Below are 23,392 nucleotides of genomic sequence, written 5' to 3'. Positions count from 1 at the left end.
TCACAGCCAAATCGCTACAAAACAACAGAAATCAATTTGATAGCAGACGAAAAAGGCCCCTACCACTTGGGTCAGTTGTCTGGGTTATACATCTATACTTATACAATGATTTCAACATGAGTAAAAGTTCGGTCAAAAGCAACCGATTGCAACGGACGAACAAATACATAGACCAACAAAGCAGAGTAGCTTCGCTCCTAATACTAATGAAAAATGAACGAACATTACTTTTTTTAACACAAAGCTTTTTATTAATAATATAATAACAGTTTTTAAAGAAATAATTAATCCAAGCACACTTTTATATAATTAATAATTAATCAAAAAAATTGTCTGTGTGTATGTTTTTTAATTAAGTAGATGTAAAAAATTAGCTAAAAATGTGACTTTTGATAATATAAAACAATAAGAGAGGTTTTTTTATATAAGTGCTTCGAATTGGGGGAAAAAGGGTCAAAAATTAATTTTAGAAATTTTCATGGTTTAAATGGATGAGAATAGACTAAAAGTGTTCGAACAATTTAACCAGAAATTTAACCAGATTATTACTCATATTAAAAAGGTTTACCTAAAAACTAAATGTAAATTGTATTTTAAATATTTTCAGCATTTGCTAAACCTTTTTTCTATGATTAGTCTGATTAAAAAAATTCTTGGTTATTTTGATTGAACACTTGATTGAAAAAAGGGGGCTTGCACTGTTTAACATTAGGTGCACATTACAGGAATAAGACAATGGACTATAAATTAATCTATCAAAATTCTTTAATTCTGGGTATGAATTGTGTAGAATAATTACGTGCCAGTGTCCTTTCCATTCCTGATATTACATTCAATTTTGTTTGAGAGTTTTTCACTTTTTGAAAGTTTTTTTTCATCTCTAATTTTTATTTTGTCATAACTTCTAGATAGAGTTACTAAATCTCGCTCTATTTTTGGCAATTATACATAGTCTCACTTGTGGAAAAGTGTTTCTCTTTACATTTTTTTGCATTTCACTGATTTTGTTCACTTTGTACACTTCTGGTGTACAGAATGTACACATTTAATTATTAATCATCACAGCAAATTAAAAAGTTTTTTTTAATAATAATTTTTATACACTTAACATTATATCTAGGTCTAATTGCAGGGTTCCTTTTTAAATTAACTATATGCATTAAGATTATACAAAAAAATCACAATTATTACAATTTAAGAAAAAATTGGCATCAATTTTATATAATATATAAGAAAGAATAGGTTTTCAAAAAAGTCTTAACTAATGATTTTCAATTTTAGCCATGCTGGCCATTGCCATGTATTTTCGTAAATTTTCTTCCATTAACTTTGCTTGCTCGCCACGTTCAGACAATCCGCCACTCCCGCCGAAAGGGCTCCCGCCTTTACTGGCGGCGTTAAATAAATTAGGAAGGCGCGACATGTCGCCGCCTAGCAGAGGGTTAGCAAAGGGAAGCATACCGCCGAAAGGCGGCTGAAAACGGGGCGCGCTCGGCGGTAAACTGGCGGAGTTTGGCGTTAGTCCAGGAATGCCAAATGGGAAGGGAAATCTTTGCTGTTGTTGTTGTTCCGCTAGAAATCTGGCAAAAAATTCATTTTGATATGGAGAAAATGGTGGCATTTGGCCGCCACCAGCTGCACCACTGGGAAAATGCAGTGGTAACCGCGGTTTATTATCGCCATCCCCGCGCAGATTGCCGCCATTTCCGCCGGTCATTTCAATATCATCATTGTCCGCTGTTGTTGAGAGTAACTTGCGGTGCAGGGCCAAGTTGGACGCGTGGCGGTCGCGGCTGCGCTTTGAGGGAAACGCGGCGTTACAACCTTCAACTGTGCACTTGTGGGAAAGATTCAGATGAATGCTTTGGTAGTGTAACTTTACGGCAAAATGATTTGGGAACTCCTCTCCGCAATCCACACATCTTCCAGGATTCTCTTTGTCCAGTGGAATTTCATCAAAATCTATTTCATCATCGGATGCATTTTTATTGTTATTAGCAGAGCCGTTGTCAGGTTTAGCATTTTGCGATTCCCTGGACAACTCTTGCGCTCTTGTCAGATCATTTCTTACTTTTAATTTAAGAGCAGTGTTGTTGCTACCCTCCTCAAGTTCACTGTCTGTAGTAGCTTCATTGGCATCTTTATTATTGGAGGATTTATTTTTTTCACTGGCCTCATCATATGGTTTGTTATTACTCCCCTCAACTCTGGATTTGTCTACATCAAACTCCATGACACTGTCTTGGCCATCAAATTCTTCTATGTCCTCCATGGGGTCAGGGAAACCTAAAACAAAGAAGATCTTTATTTTCTACCATTTAGTTTTTAAAAAAAAATAACAAAACTACTCTAAATAATAAAAACATTCTGTGTAGAAATGCAAAAATCATAACAAATCTTAACTCAAATTGGAATATTTCATCAAATGAAATATTCCAATTTGATTCCATCAGTCTGTTTGTATATAATTAGGTCTGTGTATCTATCTACATATCTACCCATCTATATATCTAAAGATCTAAAGGGATAAGACAATGGCCAATGAATGTTTGTGACTTAATCTACCCATTTTTTCCTGTCTGTGTCTGTCTGTTCGTTTGTAACTAAGGCTCTGTATCTATCCATCTATCTCATTGTATACCTATCTTTTTTTGTCTCTGTCGTCTTTAAATCTATTATCTTATTCTAAAAATATCTTTTGATTTATGTATTGCAGATATTAAAGAACATGTTTATGTCTAGCTAGCTCTTTATTTATAAATCTCTCTTTTAATTTATCCATCTATCAATATTCAATTTATCTACCATCTTTTATCTATCTATTTTAATACCTTTAACTAAAGTATCTATGCATACATCTATTTATCTATTTTATTAATTTTTATCTGACTAAGTATCTATCCATATATCTTACTGCCTATTTTAATATCTAACTATATTTATCTAAATGAGTATCTATCCATACTTCTATAATCTATTTGTCTTTTTTATAACTAAATAATTATGCATACATCTATCTATCTTTTTTATTATCTTTGTTCTAACTAAATATCTATCAATACATCTATCTGTATATTTTATTACCTTTTTATCTAACTGTATCTATCTTTTTATTATCCTTTTTATAACTAAATAATTATCCATACATCTTTCTATCTTTTTATTATCTTATTTATAACTAAATATCTATCAATACACCTATCTGTTTATCTTAGTATCTTTTTATATAACTAAGTTTCTATCTATTAATTCATGCATCTTACCTTCATCATTATCATCACTAGAAAAGTTTCCATCCTCCTGATTATCCCCCTCCTTGGTGTCACCATTAGCAGAGATTCTTGTTGGGTTCAGACACTTGCGTTTGCGCCCTCCCATACCATTGCTACCATCCTCCTCATTAATATTAGTCTGGTCCTTGTTGCTACCACCAATGACAGTATTATCACTGTTCTCAATGTCTATATCATCCTGTTCAACATCACTATTGTCAGCCGCAGCTATGTCAGAATTTGCACTGTTCACATCAGACTTGCCGCAATCTGCAGCGGTTTGCACATAATCTTCAGAGTCAGACCCGCCACCGCCACCACCGCCGCCAAATGCTTCAAATAGGCGTTTGTTGCCGCGGTTTTGTTGCTCCGCCATGTGGCGGGAGTACAGCGATGTCAGCTTTTGCATTTCTTGCAGCCGTTGCAGCTCAAGTTGGTGATGGTGAAATTTTTGCAATTCTGGCGGCAGCAGATTTGGCCCTGCAAGGTTGGGAAAGTGATGAAATGGGGGTGGGGGTAGGGGTCCATGTGGTCCTCCCGAAACCGGAGGCAAATGATGTTTGGGTCCTCCTCCAAGGGCTCCAAAGGGGAGTGTTGGCCCCTGATGTGTGCGCCCGTCGTGGGGTGAGATCTTGCGCCGTATGTGGGGTGTGTGCAGTTTGGGGTTGGGGTTGGCTGAGTGGCGGTTGCGGCTGCGTCGGCTGCTGAACATCATGTTGCAGCCGGGCACGGAGCACTTGTGCATCTCGCGCAGATGCACGGCTGAGAAGTGGATCTTGAGTGCACCCTTGTCACAGAAGGTCTTGAGACAGACGTTGCACTGGACTCGCTTTTTACCTAAAAAAAAACAAGATTAATTTTGTCCATAAGTTTGCAACAGAAACAAGTTTTCAATGAATAATACTAATTGATAAGTAAATAAAGAAATAAAAATACCAAATATAAATGTCATAGGTTTGTATTTAATCTATTGTATCTCTCCTATTAATAATCATATCTTAAATTTTTTCAACATTAGATCCTTAAAATAGGTTGCTATTTTCCAATAATTATAGACATATATAATTTATGTTTAAATTTACTTTTGTTTAGTGTTTGGACAGGGGGGATATGAGTTTCTGAATCCCCCCCCCCCCCCCACAAAGAAAAAAAAATTATTATTCAGATATGAAAAACTTTTTTTTATTTCCCTCAAATTGCCTAGTTTAGCACATGACCTCCAAAATTTGAAGAAAAAAAAAATGGGGAGGAGAGGGAGGGGTAGGCGTTACTATGCTTGTTAGGTACTTCAAGGGAAAGCACCAGATTATTTTTTACCTGTAGCTGGATTAACATAAGGGGTGCCCAGATCATCATGGAACGCACTAAACTGTCGGGGGGAGTCCAACCCTCCCGCCCCACTGCCAGGCCTTCGCCCAGGTCCCCGGGGAGATTCGTCCCTGTCCCCTGGCTTGTTGTCTGCCAAGGGTTTAGGGGTGTTTTGTGGTAGGTTCATGGGGTTGAATAGCTTGTTGTCTTCTTTGATTACAGCGGCCGCAGCTTTGCGTGATTCTTGTTCTTGGTGGAGCTTGTTCATCTGATGGTGATAAGATGCCATGCCTGTTGGAAAATAGATACTTAGGTCTAAGTAATGATAACAAATGATTATTATATATGTGGATATATTGATAAGAGAAATTTATGCAACTATTATATTGGTCAGTTCGTTCATCCAGTACAAGGGGAGGAGATAGAGTAAAGGGAGTGGATTTGATTAAACTTCATATTCGTATTCATATACATATCAAGTGGATAATAATTTAAATAACAAACAATGTTATAACTAAAGAAGTTATTTTGCACACAAAAACAAGAAAACTAGGTATTACATAGTAAACAGTATGCTGTAAAGATTAATAATAAAGAATAATATATAATATTCAAAAAAAAACGAAATCTATTAACTGGCAAAGAAGATAAACTTTAGTCCCAAGTTCCAAAAGCTCCATAGATAAAAAAAGTTTATACACTTTTCTACACAAATAAAAAAAAAAGTTAATTTAGTGGGAATTGCTTTTTCATTATTAAGCTGCAAATTATTTTATGCTTAGCAAGCGAAAAATTTTATGTAATAATATGGTTTAATTATATTTGTAGAAAATATTAAGTATCCTTTCCTGGGTGATGTAGGCCAAAATTTGGGGGCATAGGGTAGCCCGGCGGCCCCAACCCATGTGAGGGGGGCGGCGGGAAGCGCATGGGGCTCAACGACGGGGGCAGCGGCTTCTCTATGGAGGAGCTTGAAGAGCGCGGCATTTCAGGTGTTTTGCGCTGCGCTTGCACGGCGTGCGCATGCTCCAGTTTCCGATAGTCAAACGGATGCATGCTTTGCAGTTTGTTCAGCGGGGAAGGCGAGGTCATTGAGGAGGTTGGGGAGGGCGGCGGGAGCGATGATGTAGCGCCACCGCCGTTCATTTGCAACACCGGGGATATTGTGGAGTGTGGTGGGGGTATTAGGGGGCCACCCCCTGGCCCACCTGAGGGGGTGGTGCTGACAGGACTAGCGGAAAGAGGGGAGGCTTGACTGTGGTTCCCAGGTGACAGGGCAGCTAGGGAACTACCCCCCAGTGAGGGGCTGGCTCCTTTTCTTTCTGATGAATCTAATTGAGGACTCGAGTCACTGTCCACAAGGCCGTTGTTTGGCTTGTTATTGTTCATTAGCTTGCTGATGTACTCTTGCAGTTTCTGTTTTGAGTCTGGGTTTTGTTCGCATAATTCTTGTAGCAGTAACTGTTGAGTTAGGGCGCGCGTCACACCAAATCTGGTCATCAAAATATTTTAGATTTTTTAAAATTTTTTTTTGTTTCTTGATTACACAATTAAATAAACTTTTCTGAACCTGTTTTTTACTCATCCTGTTATTATTTTGTTAATATTTGGCCTTATAAGTATTAGTATCACAGATGTATAAATAGGAAAAAAAGGGAAAAAGCATGAAAATTAATATGAATTAAATCTTTTTTCCAAAAATTATTTCTTATTCAAAACATAGTTTAATTACTACTATAACAACAAAAATTACATTATTTAAAATGGAATAATAAAGATTTCGTTTTTGCTATATTCATGTCCCCCGCCTATCCAAAGGGGAAAAAAGACAATTACAATATATATACATATTAATATATCAGAAATAAAGGGGTAAATGAATATAACCAAATATATTTATTATGTAAAAATTATGTCAGTTTTTAAGAGAAAAGTTTGGATTGAATATATGTAAAATCTCATTTGTAAGTATTCGACGGCTAATAACAGAAATCTTAAGGGATAAGACAATAGTTGATAAATTCATGTTTCAATAGATAATGTGTCTGTAAAACTTTGGGTGCTAAAGTTAATTGTCAGTCCTACGGACAAACATTATTTAAAGAGTAACTAGGAATAAAAAGGGCTTTCTTATGTTTTTATTTATCTTTTTAACCCTATGTACTCAAGCTTACACAAAAACGTACACCCACACACACACACAAACACAAAGTTTCCCCCGCCTGAAGCATCCCTTTACACAGATTGCCTCTAAATAGTTAATGAGTATACACACAAACACACAAAAACACACACACACTCACATAACAAATCAAGAGAAAGGGTAGTTTTGACTCTTGAGAGGGTTCTCTTAACCCCACCCCCCTGCAAAAAATTACTCCGTCTCTTCCCCCCCCCCCTCTCAGATTTTATTGCAATCTTCCCTACCTAATATTCCTTCAAGGGGTGTTTTTCAAAAGTAGATTAAATTTTGTAAATTTAAAAATGATGGTTTAATTTTTTTGGGGGTAATACAAAGTAGAACGATGTCTGTCCGTCTGTCTGTCCGTCTGAAGCTTAAGATCTCAGTAACCGCTGAACCGATTTGGCTCTACTTTTCAGGGATTATACCTACTGGTCCTGTGATGGTTTTAAGCTATTTTCTTGGGGTGTGGGACACCCCCAACCCCCCCCAAAACAAAAAAAATCCCCCCCCCATTTTTTTTTTTTTTTTATTGCAGAAGATTTTCTTGGTCCTTTATTTTTTTTTTTGCAGGAGATTTCCTTGGTCCTTTTACGAATTTTACCTTATTTTTTTTTATCACCTCTTGGGGCAAAGCCCCTAGAGGCTAGGGGCGAAGCCGCTAGTTTTATATAAGGTAAGATATCTGTAGAGTAAAAGTAAAATAAGTTTAGTTTTAAAAACGAAATTATTTTTTATTTAATGGCACATTGATATTAGTAAAGCATTTAATCAGTTATTTGAAAATATTATAACTTTATATATATTTATATGTTATGTCTTATGTTAGATATTTGATTTGAGGGTTTAATTGTATTCTAATATTTAGACTTCATGATCGAAGCCATAAAATAACTCTAATCTTATAATGACTTTATATTGATAAAATAACAGCACAAAAAGTTTGTTATTTTGTTGGAATACTACCTTTGGGAATAGTATTATCTTAAGTGAATTTCTGCAGTGATTTCTTAATAAACCTTTATAACAAACATAAAAATAGATAGACAAATACTAGATAGATAGATTGACAAACAAATAGATGGATATAAAGATAGACCTATTTCTGCAGTGATTTCTTAATAAACCTTTACAACAAACATAAATATAGATAGATACACAAACAAATATATATATATATATATGATTAGATAGATAGATAGACAGATACAATATAGATTGATAGACAATTAGTTAGATAGATTTACCTATTTTTGTAGTGATTTCTTGATAAACCTTTTAAACAAACTTAAATATAGATAGATAGACAAACAAATAGATAGATGAATAAATAAATAGACCTATTTATGTATGGATTTCTTTATAATATACATAACAAACATAAAAATAGATAGATAGACAAACAGATAGATAAATAAATAGATAGATAGACAGATACAAACACAAACTAGATTTGTAGACAGCCAGATTTATAGATAGATAAACCTATTTCAGTAGTGATTTAACAAACATCAATTTAGATAGATATACCTCATTCTGTAGTGATTTCTTAACAAACATAGAAATAGATAGAAATACAAATTTTGATTAATATACAACAGATGGATAGATTTTAAATATAAGATAGATTTAACTATAAGATGTTAGGACATACAAAAGTAGATACATAGATAGTTTTTCCTTACTTAAAATTAATCAACTTTAAACCTTTAAAATTGTACATGTTGGATATAAGGTTTATTGTTAAAAAAAAAACATAAACCTACTAAATAACGCCTACTGCATTTTAAGATGTGCGTTCACTTCCGAAAATGAAACATTTAATTTATCTCATTGCGATTTCCCTCAAAGTTCCTAGTTGAGCCCCTCCCTTACTCTTATTTTTATATTATATAGAAAATAGTTTTAGTTTGCTTGTTTATTATTATAATGTTATATTGGGTAATGGGTAACAAACAGCTTAACAGGGTTATAGTATAGGCCAGCAGGATTAGACATAGATAAAAAAGATCTACCCCTCACCCTCTTATTTCAATTTTAAAAAAATATGGGAGGTGTTATAGATGGGTGAAGTAAAGGTGGAAAAACACATTTTATTTTGCTAAAGGGATACAACCCCTAAACCCCCCGTCCTTTGTATGCCTATGAATGGCATACCAAATTTTATTTAGATACCTAGATATTAGAAAGAAATATAGACACTAGATAAATAAATTAATTACATAGAAAGTTAGGTATTAAAAGTAAGATTTTTTATAAGCTAGAAGTAAATTTATTTACTTTAAAAAAGTAAAAGTGATAAAAGAAAAAGAATGTAAATAATTTTTTAACACCCCTTGAATCGAATTGTAAATATATATAGGTACAACTGCGAGGGAGGGGACATTGGACTGTAAAATTATATTTGTACCTAAAGTTTTATTATAAGTTTTCCTATATCTTGGTTTGTTTTAACAAGCTAACAGAGTCCAAACTTTTCCACCATTACATTAATTTTTTTATGTACTACTAGCATCTAGGGGCTCTGTATTCCAAAGGGCATATGAGCTAGGAAAATAGCTTAAAACTATCCCAAGACTTAAATCTTAAATAGAATAGCCTAAAACCATCTCAAGACCTATGTACAGCATACTTAAAATAAAGAATCCAATCGGTTGAGTACTTATTGAGATCTCAAGCTTCTTAAAAAATAGTACTTTGCACTTTTAGATATTATTTAAACGTCTATATTCATTACATTAACAAAAATCATTACAAAATCATAGCTCACCTTATTTAATTATACACAGTGCGCCTAAATTAGGCCGCAAGGGAGCGATTCAAAGACATTTGGTGATAGATGTTTAGGTAACCTTTACTTCTGTTTTATAGCATACTAATTCAGGAAATAAGGGGCTATACAATAGGATTTATTTAAGAAAATGATTTTCCAGTATAGCTCCGAAACCAATTAATATCCGCTGGATTAGAACAGGTATTTAGCCGTACTGAAAATTGATGTTTAGAATCGTATTACAGACAATTTTTCACTAATATTAACATGAAAATCATAAAATTAATACCAGTTTTGTTAGGCCGGGCTATCGTCCCTCTAATCTAACAAGTTTATAAATTTCATAATTTTTCTTTTTGATATCTGCTAATTAATGTTTTAATTGCTACTTATGAAAATTTCTACAATCCCTAATTCTTGAAAAATGGACTCATTCATTTAACAGTTTATCTTAGGTAAAGATTAAACAGACACACAAATAATATGCAGGGAGGGGACATTGGACAGTAGATTATACTGGTACCCAATGTTTTATAACCGGCCACTGCTTCTAATTCGTTGTCTTCAACCTTTTTAATTATTTTGACTAGCTGGTTAAAAACATTAGTGTTCATATTTTTTAACCAATAAATTTAATCTACACAAGGAATAACTTTCAGATACATATGATCCTAATATTCATTGGCTTATCCCCTAAGATCCCTGAGAAGTTATCTTTTTAGAAAGCCACACTAATTCTTATGTTTGTGAGTGTTTTTAAATATCTAATTTTCTAAAGGGATCTTATTATATCACAGTACTTTACTGCTACGCCACTAGAGGCCTCTGGGGGGGGGGGGGGCTTGAGTAAAGATGAGAGGGGGGTATGGAGTTGATCAACCAATTTTGGTTTTTAAAAAAAAAGTAAAAAAAACGTTTATAGGAAGGAGAGTGTCATTTTTTTATGGAGGGGAATGCTACCCTCCCTCAAATAGTCATAAACCTTTTCGACATACTTTAAACCACTTATGAGCATCATTAATAAGAAAATAAGCGCTTTTGTCAAAAGTAATAAACATATCTTTGAAATGTAAAATATTTGATTCCTTAAAAATTGTTGAAGAATTTGTGGTTCATCCTCTGTAGAACACATTTTCCATTTATCCAGGCTTCCTCCGTTACCATCCTAGATAGATAGATAGATATATAGATAGATAGATAGAAAGATAGATAGATAGATAGATAGATAGATAGATAGATAGATAGATAGATAGATAGATAGATTGAGATAAAGATAGATAGATAGATAGATATATATATAGATTAAAAGATAGGTAGATAAATATATATATAGATAGATAGATAGATAGATAGATATTTAAATAGATAGATATAGAGACATTTAATATATAGCCACTCTGATAAACTTGAATTGTCCATACTAAGCCATAGATAGATAGATAAATAGATAGATAAGCAGAAGGACATAACTGTAGTATATAGCCCCTTTGATAATCTTGCATCCATCCAAAGCAACACAGGACAGTTTTTTCTTTATAAATAGAAATAGATAGATAGATAAACAGATGGACATACCTTTAATATATATCCTCTCTGATAATCTTGCATTGTCCAGCCAAAGCCCCATAGGACTATGTTAACTTTACAGATAGATAGATGGACAGATAAATAAATAGATATACATACCTTCAGTATATATCCTCTCTGATAATCTTGCATTGTCCAACCCAAGCCCCGAAGGGAGTGTTAACTTTACAGATAGATAGATAGACAGATAAATAGAAAGACACATATATAGATAGATAGATAGACAGATGGACATACCTTTAATATATATCCTCTCTGATAATCTTGCATAGATAGAGATATAGATAGATAAATAGAAAAATAGATGATTAGATAGATAGATAGATAAATATTTAGATAGTTAGATAGATATTTAGATAGATAGATATATAGATGGATAGATATATAGACAGATGGACATACCTTCAATATATATCCTCTCTGATAATCCTGCATTGTCCATCCGAAGCCCCGCAGGACTGTATTAACCTCTTCTGGTGAAAGACTAGAGAAAAGTTTGTCCAACATCATCTTCAATTTCACTGGCACAGCCTGGTATCCCTGAAATTTTGATATGTTAGAATTGACCTATCGATTTCAAGCTTTGCATGAAGATTACTATAACAATTAGGTACAATAAAATGCGGGGCTATTAATATTTTAGCCGGCTGCGAGTATCAATTTATTAGAGTACATGTTAATCTTGTGCAACATCCAAGTAATATTATATCGATTGATATATTCTATTTTTCTTTTTTTGGAAAGCTTCAAATAGATCCATTCCTGGATAAGTTTTAATCTACTTTAAAGAATTTTTTAAAAATATAATATTTCATTGCAATTTATGCAGCATTACCTATTTTAAAATCTATGCCTCTGCCTTATTTCTAAAATGTCAAACCATAACTAATCCAAGCCAACCTCTAGATTTTCAACATTTATACAGTAAAAATGTGCTCTTAAGTAGCGAAGCTACCTTATAATTAGTTAATATCCTTTTCTCTGTTAAAGTAGGTAGGAAGATTTATCGATATTTTTGATTTATCGATATATTTTTATTAAAATATACAAATAATTATACATAAATTTTCTGCTTTAAATATCACTGATCTATTCTCTTTCCCCTACATAACATACCATAAAACAAAAAGTACAAAAATTGTAAAATCCTTTTTAAAATTAGGCATACTATTGTTTTATAGGTGCATTAAATAAAAGTTTTATTCACCCTTTTGGCTGTAATATAATTCACATTTCACCACGGGTTTATTAAGTTTTAGAAATTTTTTTATAGAAAAGTAACAGGGTGTCTATTTGTTTCCCATGTGTCTGTTTATAGCGAAGAATCTTGCTAAATTCTGAACTGATATGATTCTCCTTTATAGTGAAGATCCTTAAATGTCCAGTATGGGGTATGGTACCACAAGCTTTGAAATCAGCTAGTAACATCATAAATATAAATACAGCCGAGTCCCTACAAAAGAACTGTAAGCAATTTGCTAGCACCAAAAGGGTCTCTACCACTAGGGCCAGGTAGTCATCTTGATCATACATCTATTCTTATACATAAATTGTCCTAATGAACATGGTACCTACTCAAAATATTGTAATCATTAATACTTATATCTTTGGGAAACCTATATTTATATAGGTATACCTATATATATATATATATGTTTATCTATTCTAATGAACTAGGTACCTACTCCAAATATGGTAATCAGCACTGTTTATATCTTAGTGGCGACATACACACAAAACAACAAACAAAAAAATATTTTTAGCGAGCATAAATATGTAAAGGTTTATTACTTTTTGTTCTTAGTTGTTTGAGACCAGCCTCTCCCGTATAGGATAATTAATAGGTACTTTTTTTGTTGTTGTAAAAGAATAAAGTCTGTCTTTTAGAAATCTTTGGCTATTTATTGGTTTTAGTTACATTAAAAGATGACTTTTAGTGGTATATCTATGTATGTATGTATGTGTATATGTATATTTATGAGTATTTTGGACTGTATTTGTATTAATGGTGGCCTGCTTTTTTATGGCGTCATAACAATGTAGCTGAAAGTCATTATCATTTTCTGCTAATCAGTTTTTATCTGTCTTATGATAAAAAGTTTTTTTTTCTTTTAGGTCTTTTATTTTAAACGCTTAACTAAGTTATATCTTAGGAAAAGCTTTATTTGATGAATTTAAGGCGGTTTCAGACTATAGTTTAAGCTTCCCACAAATGCAAGTAGAGTCCCTATATGTTCTCTAGTTGTAATATCAAAAAAAATGCTATCTGTTTCTAAAATAGACTAAAACCTGCACCATGAAGAATTAGTCAGATCTTATAATACAGACAATACTGTAAAGATCTAAAAAATTAAATGTCCCAATTTTGACATGAAAAAAAAAATAATTTCTTCCATTGCATTGCAGCCAAGGATCTAAAGAGATAAGACAATACAAATTTAAAATTAAAAAAAGTCGTCAAAGTTCTTGAACCAACCAAGAAAACGTTTAGGAACTTGCGTTGTTAACATCATAATGTCCCCTACCTCACTAAATATGTACAGCAGCAAAAAAAACAACAACTTAACCCTAAAATTTCGTTCCATTGTGTAAACACTAGATGCCACAAAAAAACACTGGCCATAAACTAAAGCACAGTTCTCCAAACTATAAATGCTAATAGTTTAATCTATCTATCTATCTATTATCTATTTTCCTAATCTATCCAGCTTTCTATCTATCTTACTATCCAGTTTATAGCAATTAGCTAACGGATAGCCATAAAGTCTTGAATGTAAATGGTATAATATATCTCTATCTGGTAATATATCTATTTAAGAAAATAAACTGAGGGCCATGTAAAAAAAAACATAGTAACAATGAAAGTACAATTCAAAATTAGGAAATTAGTTTGAATTTAAAAATTAACCATTGAATATGAGATTTTTGGGTACTTTAGATTTACAGTCCAGATATTACATAGATATTTACAATTAATCTATTCATTAGGTGATTAAAATGTTTATATTTTTTTCTTCAAATGTTCTGGACATTTTTGTGTCTTTCATACATGTTAAACAAAAAATTTATTTATAATGCCTAAAAGTGATTATTCTTCATAAAGCTATTCCTCCTACTTTATTAACACTCAAAGTGTGTTCTACAAAGCGTATTGTTATCAAATGTAATCCATGGCCAATTTGATTCAATTATTCAGTACTTGTTGCTTCACCGTTAGCCTCTATGTAAGGGTCTGAAACCTTACAGGCGTCTACGCCCTTAGCACATAGGTGGATCTGTATTCAACTGGTTAGAGAGAAGGAAGAAAAATAGTTTTTAACTATCCCAGGATTTATGAAAAGCTTTCCCAAAACTAAGAAAAGCGAGATTTCAAAGGACACAAAAGATAAAATAAAATTTTCTATATTAATAATTAAAATTATGTCATCGAAATACTCCTAGTTTTAACAGGTTATGTTTGGGAAGAGAGGGAAAAAATTTGCATCAAGATCTAATTAATTCGTACTGTTTTTACAACGTTTTCATCTTACAGCAGAAAATTGCCTAAATTATAATCATAGTATATGTAGAAACAACAAAGTTAGAAGACAAAAAACATAAAAACAATTATTATAAAAGCTAGGTGTAAAAAAAATGTTTTTTATTTAAAAAATTATCGAAAATTGTTGTCAAAAAAATAGCGGAAATTTTATTTTATTGCAATGACACCTTTTTTGCAACTGTAATGTCTATTTTTGCCTAGGCCAATAATTTATTTTTATAATTAGAATAACCATACCAGTTTGGTCAGTTCTAGATAGATAGATAGATAGATAAATAGAAAGATAGATAAATAAATAGATAGGTAGATAGATAGATTGATAGATGAAATTAAATATAAATGAATAGATTTATGGGTTCTATTAAGCTAAGGTTATAATTTAAGTATTAACTATCATTACTATTGCATGGTATTAGAATGAAATTTTAGATTGACCAAAAACAGAAATTGTAAAAAGAATTATTTGAAAGAATATATTACTACACAAAGATAGACATAGAAAGTTAGATAGCAACATAGACAGATAGATAAAAATAAAGATGGCAAGATAGATAGATAGAAAAATATAGATATATTTAAGAACCTGCAGATGAGTTATGGGTAACATTTAGCATCTTTAAATTAGATATTTAAATAGACAGATAGATAGAAAGATAGATAGATAGATAGATAGATAAAAATATAGATATATTTCAGAACCTGCAGAGTACCAATGAGTTATGGGTAACATTTAGCATCTTTAAATTAGATAAATAGATAGAAACATAGATAGCAAGATAGATAGATAGAAAAAAAGATAGCAAGATATGTAGATGGATAGAAATATAGATATATTTCAGAACATGCCGAGTACCAATAAGTTATGGGTAACATTTAACATCTTTAAATTAGATATATATATGGATAGCAAGATATATAGATAGATGGATAGAAATATAGATATATTTGAGAACCTGCCGAGTACCAATGAGTTATGAGTAACATTTAGCATCTTTAAATTGGTTACTATTTCAAATATATGGTGTGCAAACAAACCAACTTAGTATCTAAGAAATTTATAGCAATTTTTAATATTTTGAAGAGTAGGAGATGGCATTAGACATTAAATTATACCTAAACACGTTTGTTGACTTTGTTACTTTGATGGGTAGGTTCAAATTAGCAAAAATTTAAGTTACAGAAGGGGTACATTTCAGTATCTTTATTAGGAATGTATTGTACATTAATTTATTTTCCATTGTTCTATTCCTTAGGATCCCTAATATTGAAGCACACTCAAACCTTAAAGATCAAAACTACAAAAAAACTAATAAACAATTATACACCAGACTTGCAAATTTACAAATTTGCAACTGCAATGCGAAAACATTATAATTCCCCATGTCTTTCCCTTCGTGGTCAATATACACCCCTCCCCCCCCCCCCAAATCCCTTCTCTCGTGTTGATTCCATTATGGTTTATCTGATCTAAAAGGTTAATTTACAATGCATTACAAACTTTTCAAATATGGCAATATCGAATTATTTTTACATAAAGGTTGTAATATAAGAATGTGTAAGATCCCCGCAGGGTTAGTGTTTAAACTACCTAACAAAATGGGTTAAAGAGATAACATTGGACTGAAAATTACACTAGTACCCAAAGTTTTATAAAAAAACGTTTGAAATGTTGATTGGATGGTACAAACTAAAGGTCTAAACCTTTCCACCAACTATTTTATTCTACAAAAAGAGTACATACATTTTTAGTTGATTATCTTATCACTGTGTTTTTAAAGAATATCGGTTTTAAAAGAATAAACGTGGATATATTAACAAGGAGAAAATTTGTGGTCAATTTAGGTTGCTAACATGGACCTCATGTGTTGTTCAGTTCGTTTATCCAGTAGTGGGCGAGGGGTTGGTAGAATAGGGTTTATGGGGGGTATAGTTATTTTAGCCAGTTATGATAATCCTTTTATTATAGTACATGAAAATTTAGTGCAACATACAAGTAATAATCTATCGATTATTATTTACTAACCTTTAAGAATGGTATCCTGCAAAATGAAACTAGCCAAAAGAAATATAATATCTTTATGAAAGCAATTTTTTAAATGCTTTCAAAAGTATACATTAAATTTCAATCACGAAGAAGGGGTGATCTGTTGTAATATGTTACAAAAATCTCAAAAATGGCATTTTAAGCTCCTTATAGGCATCAGCAAGCTTTAGGCTATTTTTTTAAATGTTAGGTTTAACAGTGAACATATAAAAAATACAGATATTTGAGTTTCGGTTACAAAAAGAAAGATAGAAAAAAAAATTCATAGAAAATAACTTCATTTATCGCATCGTATCATAGACAGCTTCCCGCGGCTATTAAAATGAAAATAATGTAAGATTAAAACCAGTTTTGTTAGACCCGGCCAAAAACTTGTACTTACATAACTGGTATTGATCTCATATTTAATGATATTTTATCATTTGTGGAAAATTGTCTGTAATAAATACTATACATGATTTTTCAGTATGACTGAAAACCGGTTGAAGCCATACTAGAGAAAAGTATTTTTTATTTATAAAATGATATTATTTTATTTAAAGTGCCCATAAAGTACGTTAATGTTGTATAATTAGCAGTAAAATAAATATAAATGAAAAGGGCAGTTCCTTTTAGGGATTAATAAAATAGTACAAATTGCATATTCATTTGATCAAAATATAGAAAACTAGCGGCTAAATCCCTAGCATCAAGTAACTCTGCATTCAATAGCTTCAACGAGATTTGCGGGTCAACTTGTATTATAACATTGAATATATTCAGCTTGGCCAAAGGATTCTCACTTCCAGTCTCCATGTGCATCTGAATCCTAACTTCAGATAATCAGGGCTACAAACAACAAACAAACTCTGTATTCAAAGAGGCAAATGGGGCTAGAAAAACAGCTAAAACTGTCTCAAGATTTTAATCAGAAAATAGAATAGCCTAAAACATCAGAGGACCTATGGACAGATGGAGAACTTAATCGATTCAGCAGTTATTGAGATCTTAAGCTTCAAACCAAAAATTGTATTACTTTATATACTAGGAGAATGAAATCAAGTTAAAGTAAATACTCTAAAGATTAAAAGGAAAGCCGGAAAAAATGGAATTTTATTTCATAAATATGACCAAAGATTACTTTGAAAACTGTTTAAAATAAACCACAATTTGCATTTTATAACAATCTATCCATTTAAATATCTATCTACCTATCTATTGAGGTATCTATCTATCTAAATTTAACCATAAAATGCATTTGAAGCAATTAATTTCACTATTTAAGTTGTTTTTGCATAAGGATGGTTTTTATTTTAACTAGAATTATCCTTTGCAGTTAGCCTTTCTATCTATCTATTTATGTATAAGTCTATCTATCTAAGTAAATGCCTAAAGGGATAAGATAATGTCCAATACATTGATCAACATCCTCAATTATGATACACAAAATTACCCCTCTATATACTGTAATCAGTGGTTGAAACGTTTGGACACCCAACTTACTGAACCAATCATTCAAAATTCACCAAATTTCCCAAAGCTAACGAATAAGAAAATGCTATTATAAAACTTCGAGGACTAGAAAAATAAACAGTCCAATATCCCGTCCCTCTCTGACGTATGTTTCTATCTATCTAGTTATCTGTATGTCTCTATCTTATTATCTATCTATGTAACAATCTATACCTTTAAAATATCCGAAGCAACTTGCAGCAAGCCAAAACCAATGCCAGCCCTAGTATTGTTATAGTCAAAACTAGAGGTAGGGGGCGAGGTCCAGGGGTTGTGTTGTATGATAGGGGTCCTTCTTATACGTTCATCAGAGTTTCTTCGTGTAGATTCTATAGAGTTTCTAATAGAACTCCTGTTTTCGTTTTCTTCTATAGATATTCGTCTAATAAAATCGTCGGAATTTCTTCTATAATCGCGCGAAGTTTTTCGAACAGAATTATCCTCAACTGAAATCCTTCTTATATCAACGGAGTTTCTGTAAATATTGTCGGCGGAGGCGGCTAGCCGCGTAGGACTTGTGGATGACTGCGGACTTGTCGGCGGCTGTGTGTCTGATTTATGCTCCGACCATACTGGTGAGTCCATACCTGGAATAATGGATATATTATTACTTGGATGTTGCACGAGATTTTCATGTTTCACAAAGTGATGCTCAAGCTGGCTAAAATAACGATATCTCTCTCCACATTACCTTATCCCCTCCCCTCATTAGTAAGCTGCATTGACGACTAATATTCCCATGTCAATATATCCAATACCCCTTAGGAAAGTGTGGAGTAAAATTCAAACTTATAGTTTATTAATTTTTTCTAATGAAATGTTTTTTTTTAGTTTTTGGTGTAAAGATTTACTAGAATATACAAAACAAAGATATTTAAAAAACCAAACATCAATTAAAATTGTAAAAGCAATATATATTACAAGTTCTTATTTGACATTATACTTTTATTACTAGCATACATTCTCTGAGTACTGGGTGTCTATCATTCTAATAACAGCTATTAAGCAAATTAAAGACTAGGCAAATGCAGGGATCTCAAGGGATAAGACACAATGGATGATAAATGTATTTATAATCTCTTTAATGATTACTCCTTCTGTAGATTAGCATTTTCAGTTAAAAAGTGTCTTCCCCACTAGTTTGAAAGTAATCGATTAGAATACATGTATCAAAAGTTATAATCCAACGCAGTTATAAAATTTTGGGTACCAGTGTAATGTAGAGTCCAATGTCCCCTCCCTCCCTCCGTGAGTGAAATGAGAGACATAAAGCATAAAAATGACCATTATGCTGGTCCATACATTTTTCTTTACACTCATTAGAGACAGGGAGGGATGGGACATTGGACTGTTTATTACACTAGTCCTCAAAGTTTTATAATAAAATTTGTATTATTTGTTGGCTGGTTATTTACTAACAGAAGGGGTAACTATGTACATTATCTTTGGAGATACACATAAATGTATCGGCTTTTGGACAATAAAATAAATCCATCTATAAAATGAGTTTAGGTACTTTTTAGATTTTTAACCAACGAATTTAAACTTTGTGGACTTAATTACGTACATTCTCGAGCTACAGGGTATCTATCATCAAACTCAGAAATGTTAATGTAGGAATGTTCAGAAAGAGAGGGACGGGAAAATCAAAGTTGGCTTGAAAACTTTAAGTACTTTTATTAAATCATAATTTTTTTCTAGCAGTGTCCAAACTTCCAAACCAATAATTTAAATCTACATTTAAAGATTTTGAATCACAGAAAAGATATTTTTCCTAACGACCTATTACTTTTTCCTTTACGTTTAGGGGGGCTTTTAGGGGTCTCTGGGCATGCATAAAAAATGATCATGTAACTAGCCATTTCGGGCACACGAATTTAACAGGGGGTGACCTACAAAAGTATAGATATTATTTACATTTTTTCAGGCAAGAGATATAAGAAGTATTTTAGAAATTTTAGTCATACTAAAATTTGAGAACATCGTATTATAGACAATATTCCAAAACTATTAAAATAAAAATAAAAAAAATATAATACCCGTTTTGTAATCCTGGGCCTTTTGCCCCTCGAACTAACAAAACTGGTTTTAATTTTATTATCTTTTTATTTTAATATCTGCAGAAAGCTGTCTATACGTTGCGATAGATAACTATTTTCATTTTATTGCTGCGCTTTTAAAATATAATTTTTGGTCACCCTTTTAAAACTGAAACTACACATAAATAGTCTTAAAACACACACTAAATCATTTTAAATGATAATTTGGTAAATTAGAAATTTAAGCCTGGCTTTTTTTCAGGATGGGATGAGACATTGGAATGTAAATTATATTGGGTGCTCCAAAGTTTGTAAACACGTTTGTTCATTAGTAGGGTTAAAATTTTAGAGTTTAATTGTTATTGGAATATATAAAGTAGCAGTGCTCGTTTTTTCAACCAACAATTTCTATCGAAATAATTATCATAATGGGGGGGGGGCCGGGGGGGTGTCATTACTTTATCGTTCATTGTCTTATCCCCTAAGATTCCTTACTACTTTTTAAAAATCAAAAGATTGTATGGCATTCTACAATATGTTTAAACAGCCAAGCTATTATATTAGCAACACATGTATATTATACGTACGTTTGTCTTTATGTGTGTGTGTTGTATGCTTCGCTGCTAACGGACATTTGATCCTTGTTAGAATATAACCTAAATTGATATAAAAGATAAAATATGTTAAGAGATCACAAAAAAAGAAAGAAGAATAGTTAGTTAGAATAAAATTATTTTTCTTAAAAACAACACATTTTTTAACATTCTTAAATTATTTTAATAGGCGGCTGGGATTTAAAATAAGGATGAAAATAGCCTAAAACCACCTGAAGGACCTACCAAAGCTTTATTAATTATTGCATCGTAATATAGAAAGATTTCTGCGGATGTTAAAAGAAAAAATTGTAAGATTAGAAACAGTTTTGTTAGCCCGTTGGAGAATTATATATAATACCATGCTTTACATAATTTTTCAGTATGGCTGAGAACCGGTTCTCATCAAGCGGATAGTAATCACTTTCGATGTTATAATGAAAAAAAATATTCTTTGGTTAAAAAATCTGCTCCACACTGTATGGATACCATTTGAATAGGGTGCAATCAAGACCCTTTCATTATAAACATATTTCTTTCAGACGTTTTCAAAATATTACAAAAGCAGCCATTTCAATCCAAATAGTCTTATAAACGATGGATAATATTGTGAATATCTTCATTGGAGATGTACATCAATTCATCGGCCATTGTCTTATCCCTTTAGATATCTTAGTCTTATGCTAGTTTGATAAAATTCAGAGAGGGAGGGGATATTGAACTGTAAATCCTACTACTCCTTATCTCTTTTAAACTAATTCTCCCATTCGCTGGAACAATACTTTAAGTATTTTACCTAACCTTGATTAGTGTATGTATACTAAAAGTATTCTAAATATACCTCTATCAATTTTAATCTCCAGAAGGGTAATTTTGTTACCAATACATCAATTTATCATCCAATGTCATATCCCTTACAATTCATGTTGCACTTATTAGTATATAATTAGCTATACATCAGCTATTATTTGTTGTTTTTTGAGAACATAATCTTTATGAAACAAAATAATATTCATCTTACATTTTGAGGTGTACTATGACTCCTCCAAATGAAACATAATATCAAATTAGCAAAGACGCAATATATTACTACAGTAGAAAATTGTTTCACTTTTACATTTTCTGAAAAATATGTTTATCTAGCTTTAGAAAAAAAGATTACAACCATTTAAAATTTTTTAGTAAAAAGGGCCTAAAAAAGGTGGTTAAATAAAAGGGTGAAGATAGCAAAATATGACTTTGATTGCCTTTATTAAAGTCAGAGCATGCACAGAGGACATGTACACTAATTTTTGTCCTTCCAACTCTAATAGTAGCTGAGATAATATGTGAGGGGTTGGGCCTCTGATTTAATTTGCTATTTTGCAATTAAGACACTCTTGGAGATATTGATAACACACCTTCATTTTATGTTTTGTTTGTAATCACAATTCATATCACTCAAAGATAAAAATCTACAACCCTTTTATCTTTCTGTCTTGACGCAGGGAGGGAGGAGACATTGGACTGTTAAATAAATAGTATCCAAAGTGTATAATTATGTTATCTTATTCGTTGGCTTCAAAACTTTTAATAAAGAAATTAGCCTAAAACCAACGCTGGACCTAAATCAAGCTTTCTTAAAATCTCTAAAACGAAGAAATTAAGCGGATTAGTCATTGGTGAGATCTGAAAGACAAAAAAACAAACCCTTATTTACTAAGTATATTTGCGATAACTTTTATTTAATGAAATCTTCCAATTTTTAACGTGTACAAAACGGCCTGCTTAATTGCTTCAAGATCCATGTCAGATCTATATAGGAAATAAATGTCTATAAACGAGCTCAAGTTTTCCAAAGAATATATGTTTAAAACTCATAGTGCTCCAATAATTCATAATAAACTCTCATTGCCCAGAACGATAAGACCCAGTATTTTACTTTATTAAAAATAAATTCATTTTTTTCATTTCATGTTGCTATTTACCTTATATTGATGTATTTAACTTCTAATCATAAAAAAGAAAATTTAGATTTATAATATAATAAATTTAAGAAAACTCTGTTTTTAAAGAAAACGATTGTGGCGACATTTTGTGTGTTCAAATATTAAACTAAAATTGTAATCATCATAATTAACCCTTTGGTGATGGTAATGTAAAGAAAATAATATAATTTAAAAAATCTTTTTAAAATCATTTAAATTATTAGATATTTACTTTCTTTTAGATAGTAATGCCGGGTGAGGAAAATAGATTTATTGAGAAATAGATATGCATATAGAAAACTAGCCAATAGGGAGATAGTTATATCGAGCCAACTCTAGTTAATTTATATTATAGATTTGTGTAGAAGTAAAATATCATGTTTTTTTGCAAGTAGTCTCAATAAACCATGGAAAAAGGTTTTAATTGTGTAGCTTCTTAAATTCTTAGCGTTTTATGGGTTTTGATTGTTAAAATCTGTCAATAATACAAAAAATACATACGTAAGTGAATCAAACAGTGGAAAAGACACTTTGAAACTAAAATGATTATTTTAACCACCTTTTTAAAAAGAAATTTGAAACAAAACTAACATTA

General features: G+C 31.8%; 2 protein-coding genes across 2 annotated transcripts in view; both read right to left on the bottom strand.

Moving 5' to 3' along the window:
- Positions 1–228: 228 nt before the first annotated feature.
- Positions 229–4,868, bottom strand: LOC145312276 (zinc finger protein basonuclin-2-like). The gene is made up of 3 exons (XM_080151514.1): positions 4,590–4,868; positions 3,264–4,109; positions 229–2,286 (listed from the first exon to the last, which is right to left on the bottom strand). Exons 1-3 carry the CDS (start codon positions 4,846–4,848, stop codon positions 1,262–1,264), a joined length of 2,130 nt encoding a protein of 709 aa, XP_080007640.1. The 5' UTR covers positions 4,849–4,868; the 3' UTR covers positions 229–1,261.
- Positions 4,869–5,414: 546 nt separating this feature from the next.
- Positions 5,415–23,392, bottom strand: part of LOC145312646 (uncharacterized) — a 111,947-nt gene continuing 93,969 nt past the window's right edge. Inside the window, exons 3-6 of the mRNA XM_080151907.1 lie at positions 18,373–18,785; positions 11,525–11,662; positions 10,623–10,700; positions 5,415–6,074 (exon numbers count right to left, since the gene is read on the bottom strand). Of these exons, the coding sequence (XP_080008033.1) occupies positions 5,415–6,074; positions 10,623–10,700; positions 11,525–11,662; positions 18,373–18,785 (1,289 nt within the window). The remainder of the gene's footprint in view (positions 6,075–10,622; positions 10,701–11,524; positions 11,663–18,372; positions 18,786–23,392) is intronic.

Source organism: Acartia tonsa, chromosome 2 (genome assembly GCF_053477335.1).
Source record: "Acartia tonsa isolate MP-2025a chromosome 2, ASM5347733v1, whole genome shotgun sequence".
Taxonomy (NCBI): Eukaryota; Metazoa; Arthropoda; class Copepoda; order Calanoida; family Acartiidae; genus Acartia; species Acartia tonsa.
The sequence above is the reverse complement of the archived record's forward strand: the minus strand, read 5'-3'. Positions and strand labels throughout refer to the sequence as shown.

Coding starts and splice junctions, on each gene's coding strand:
- LOC145312276 (XM_080151514.1), bottom strand. CDS start 4,848: ATGAACAAGCTCCACCAAGAACAAGAATCACGCAAAGCTGCGGCCGCT. Junction 4,110..4,589: donor TTATGTTAATCCAGCTACAG/GTAAAAAATAAT, acceptor GTTTTTTTTTAG/GTAAAAAGCGAGTCCAGTGC. Junction 2,287..3,263: donor TAGTGATGATAATGATGAAG/GTAAGATGCATG, acceptor TCTTTGTTTTAG/GTTTCCCTGACCCCATGGAG.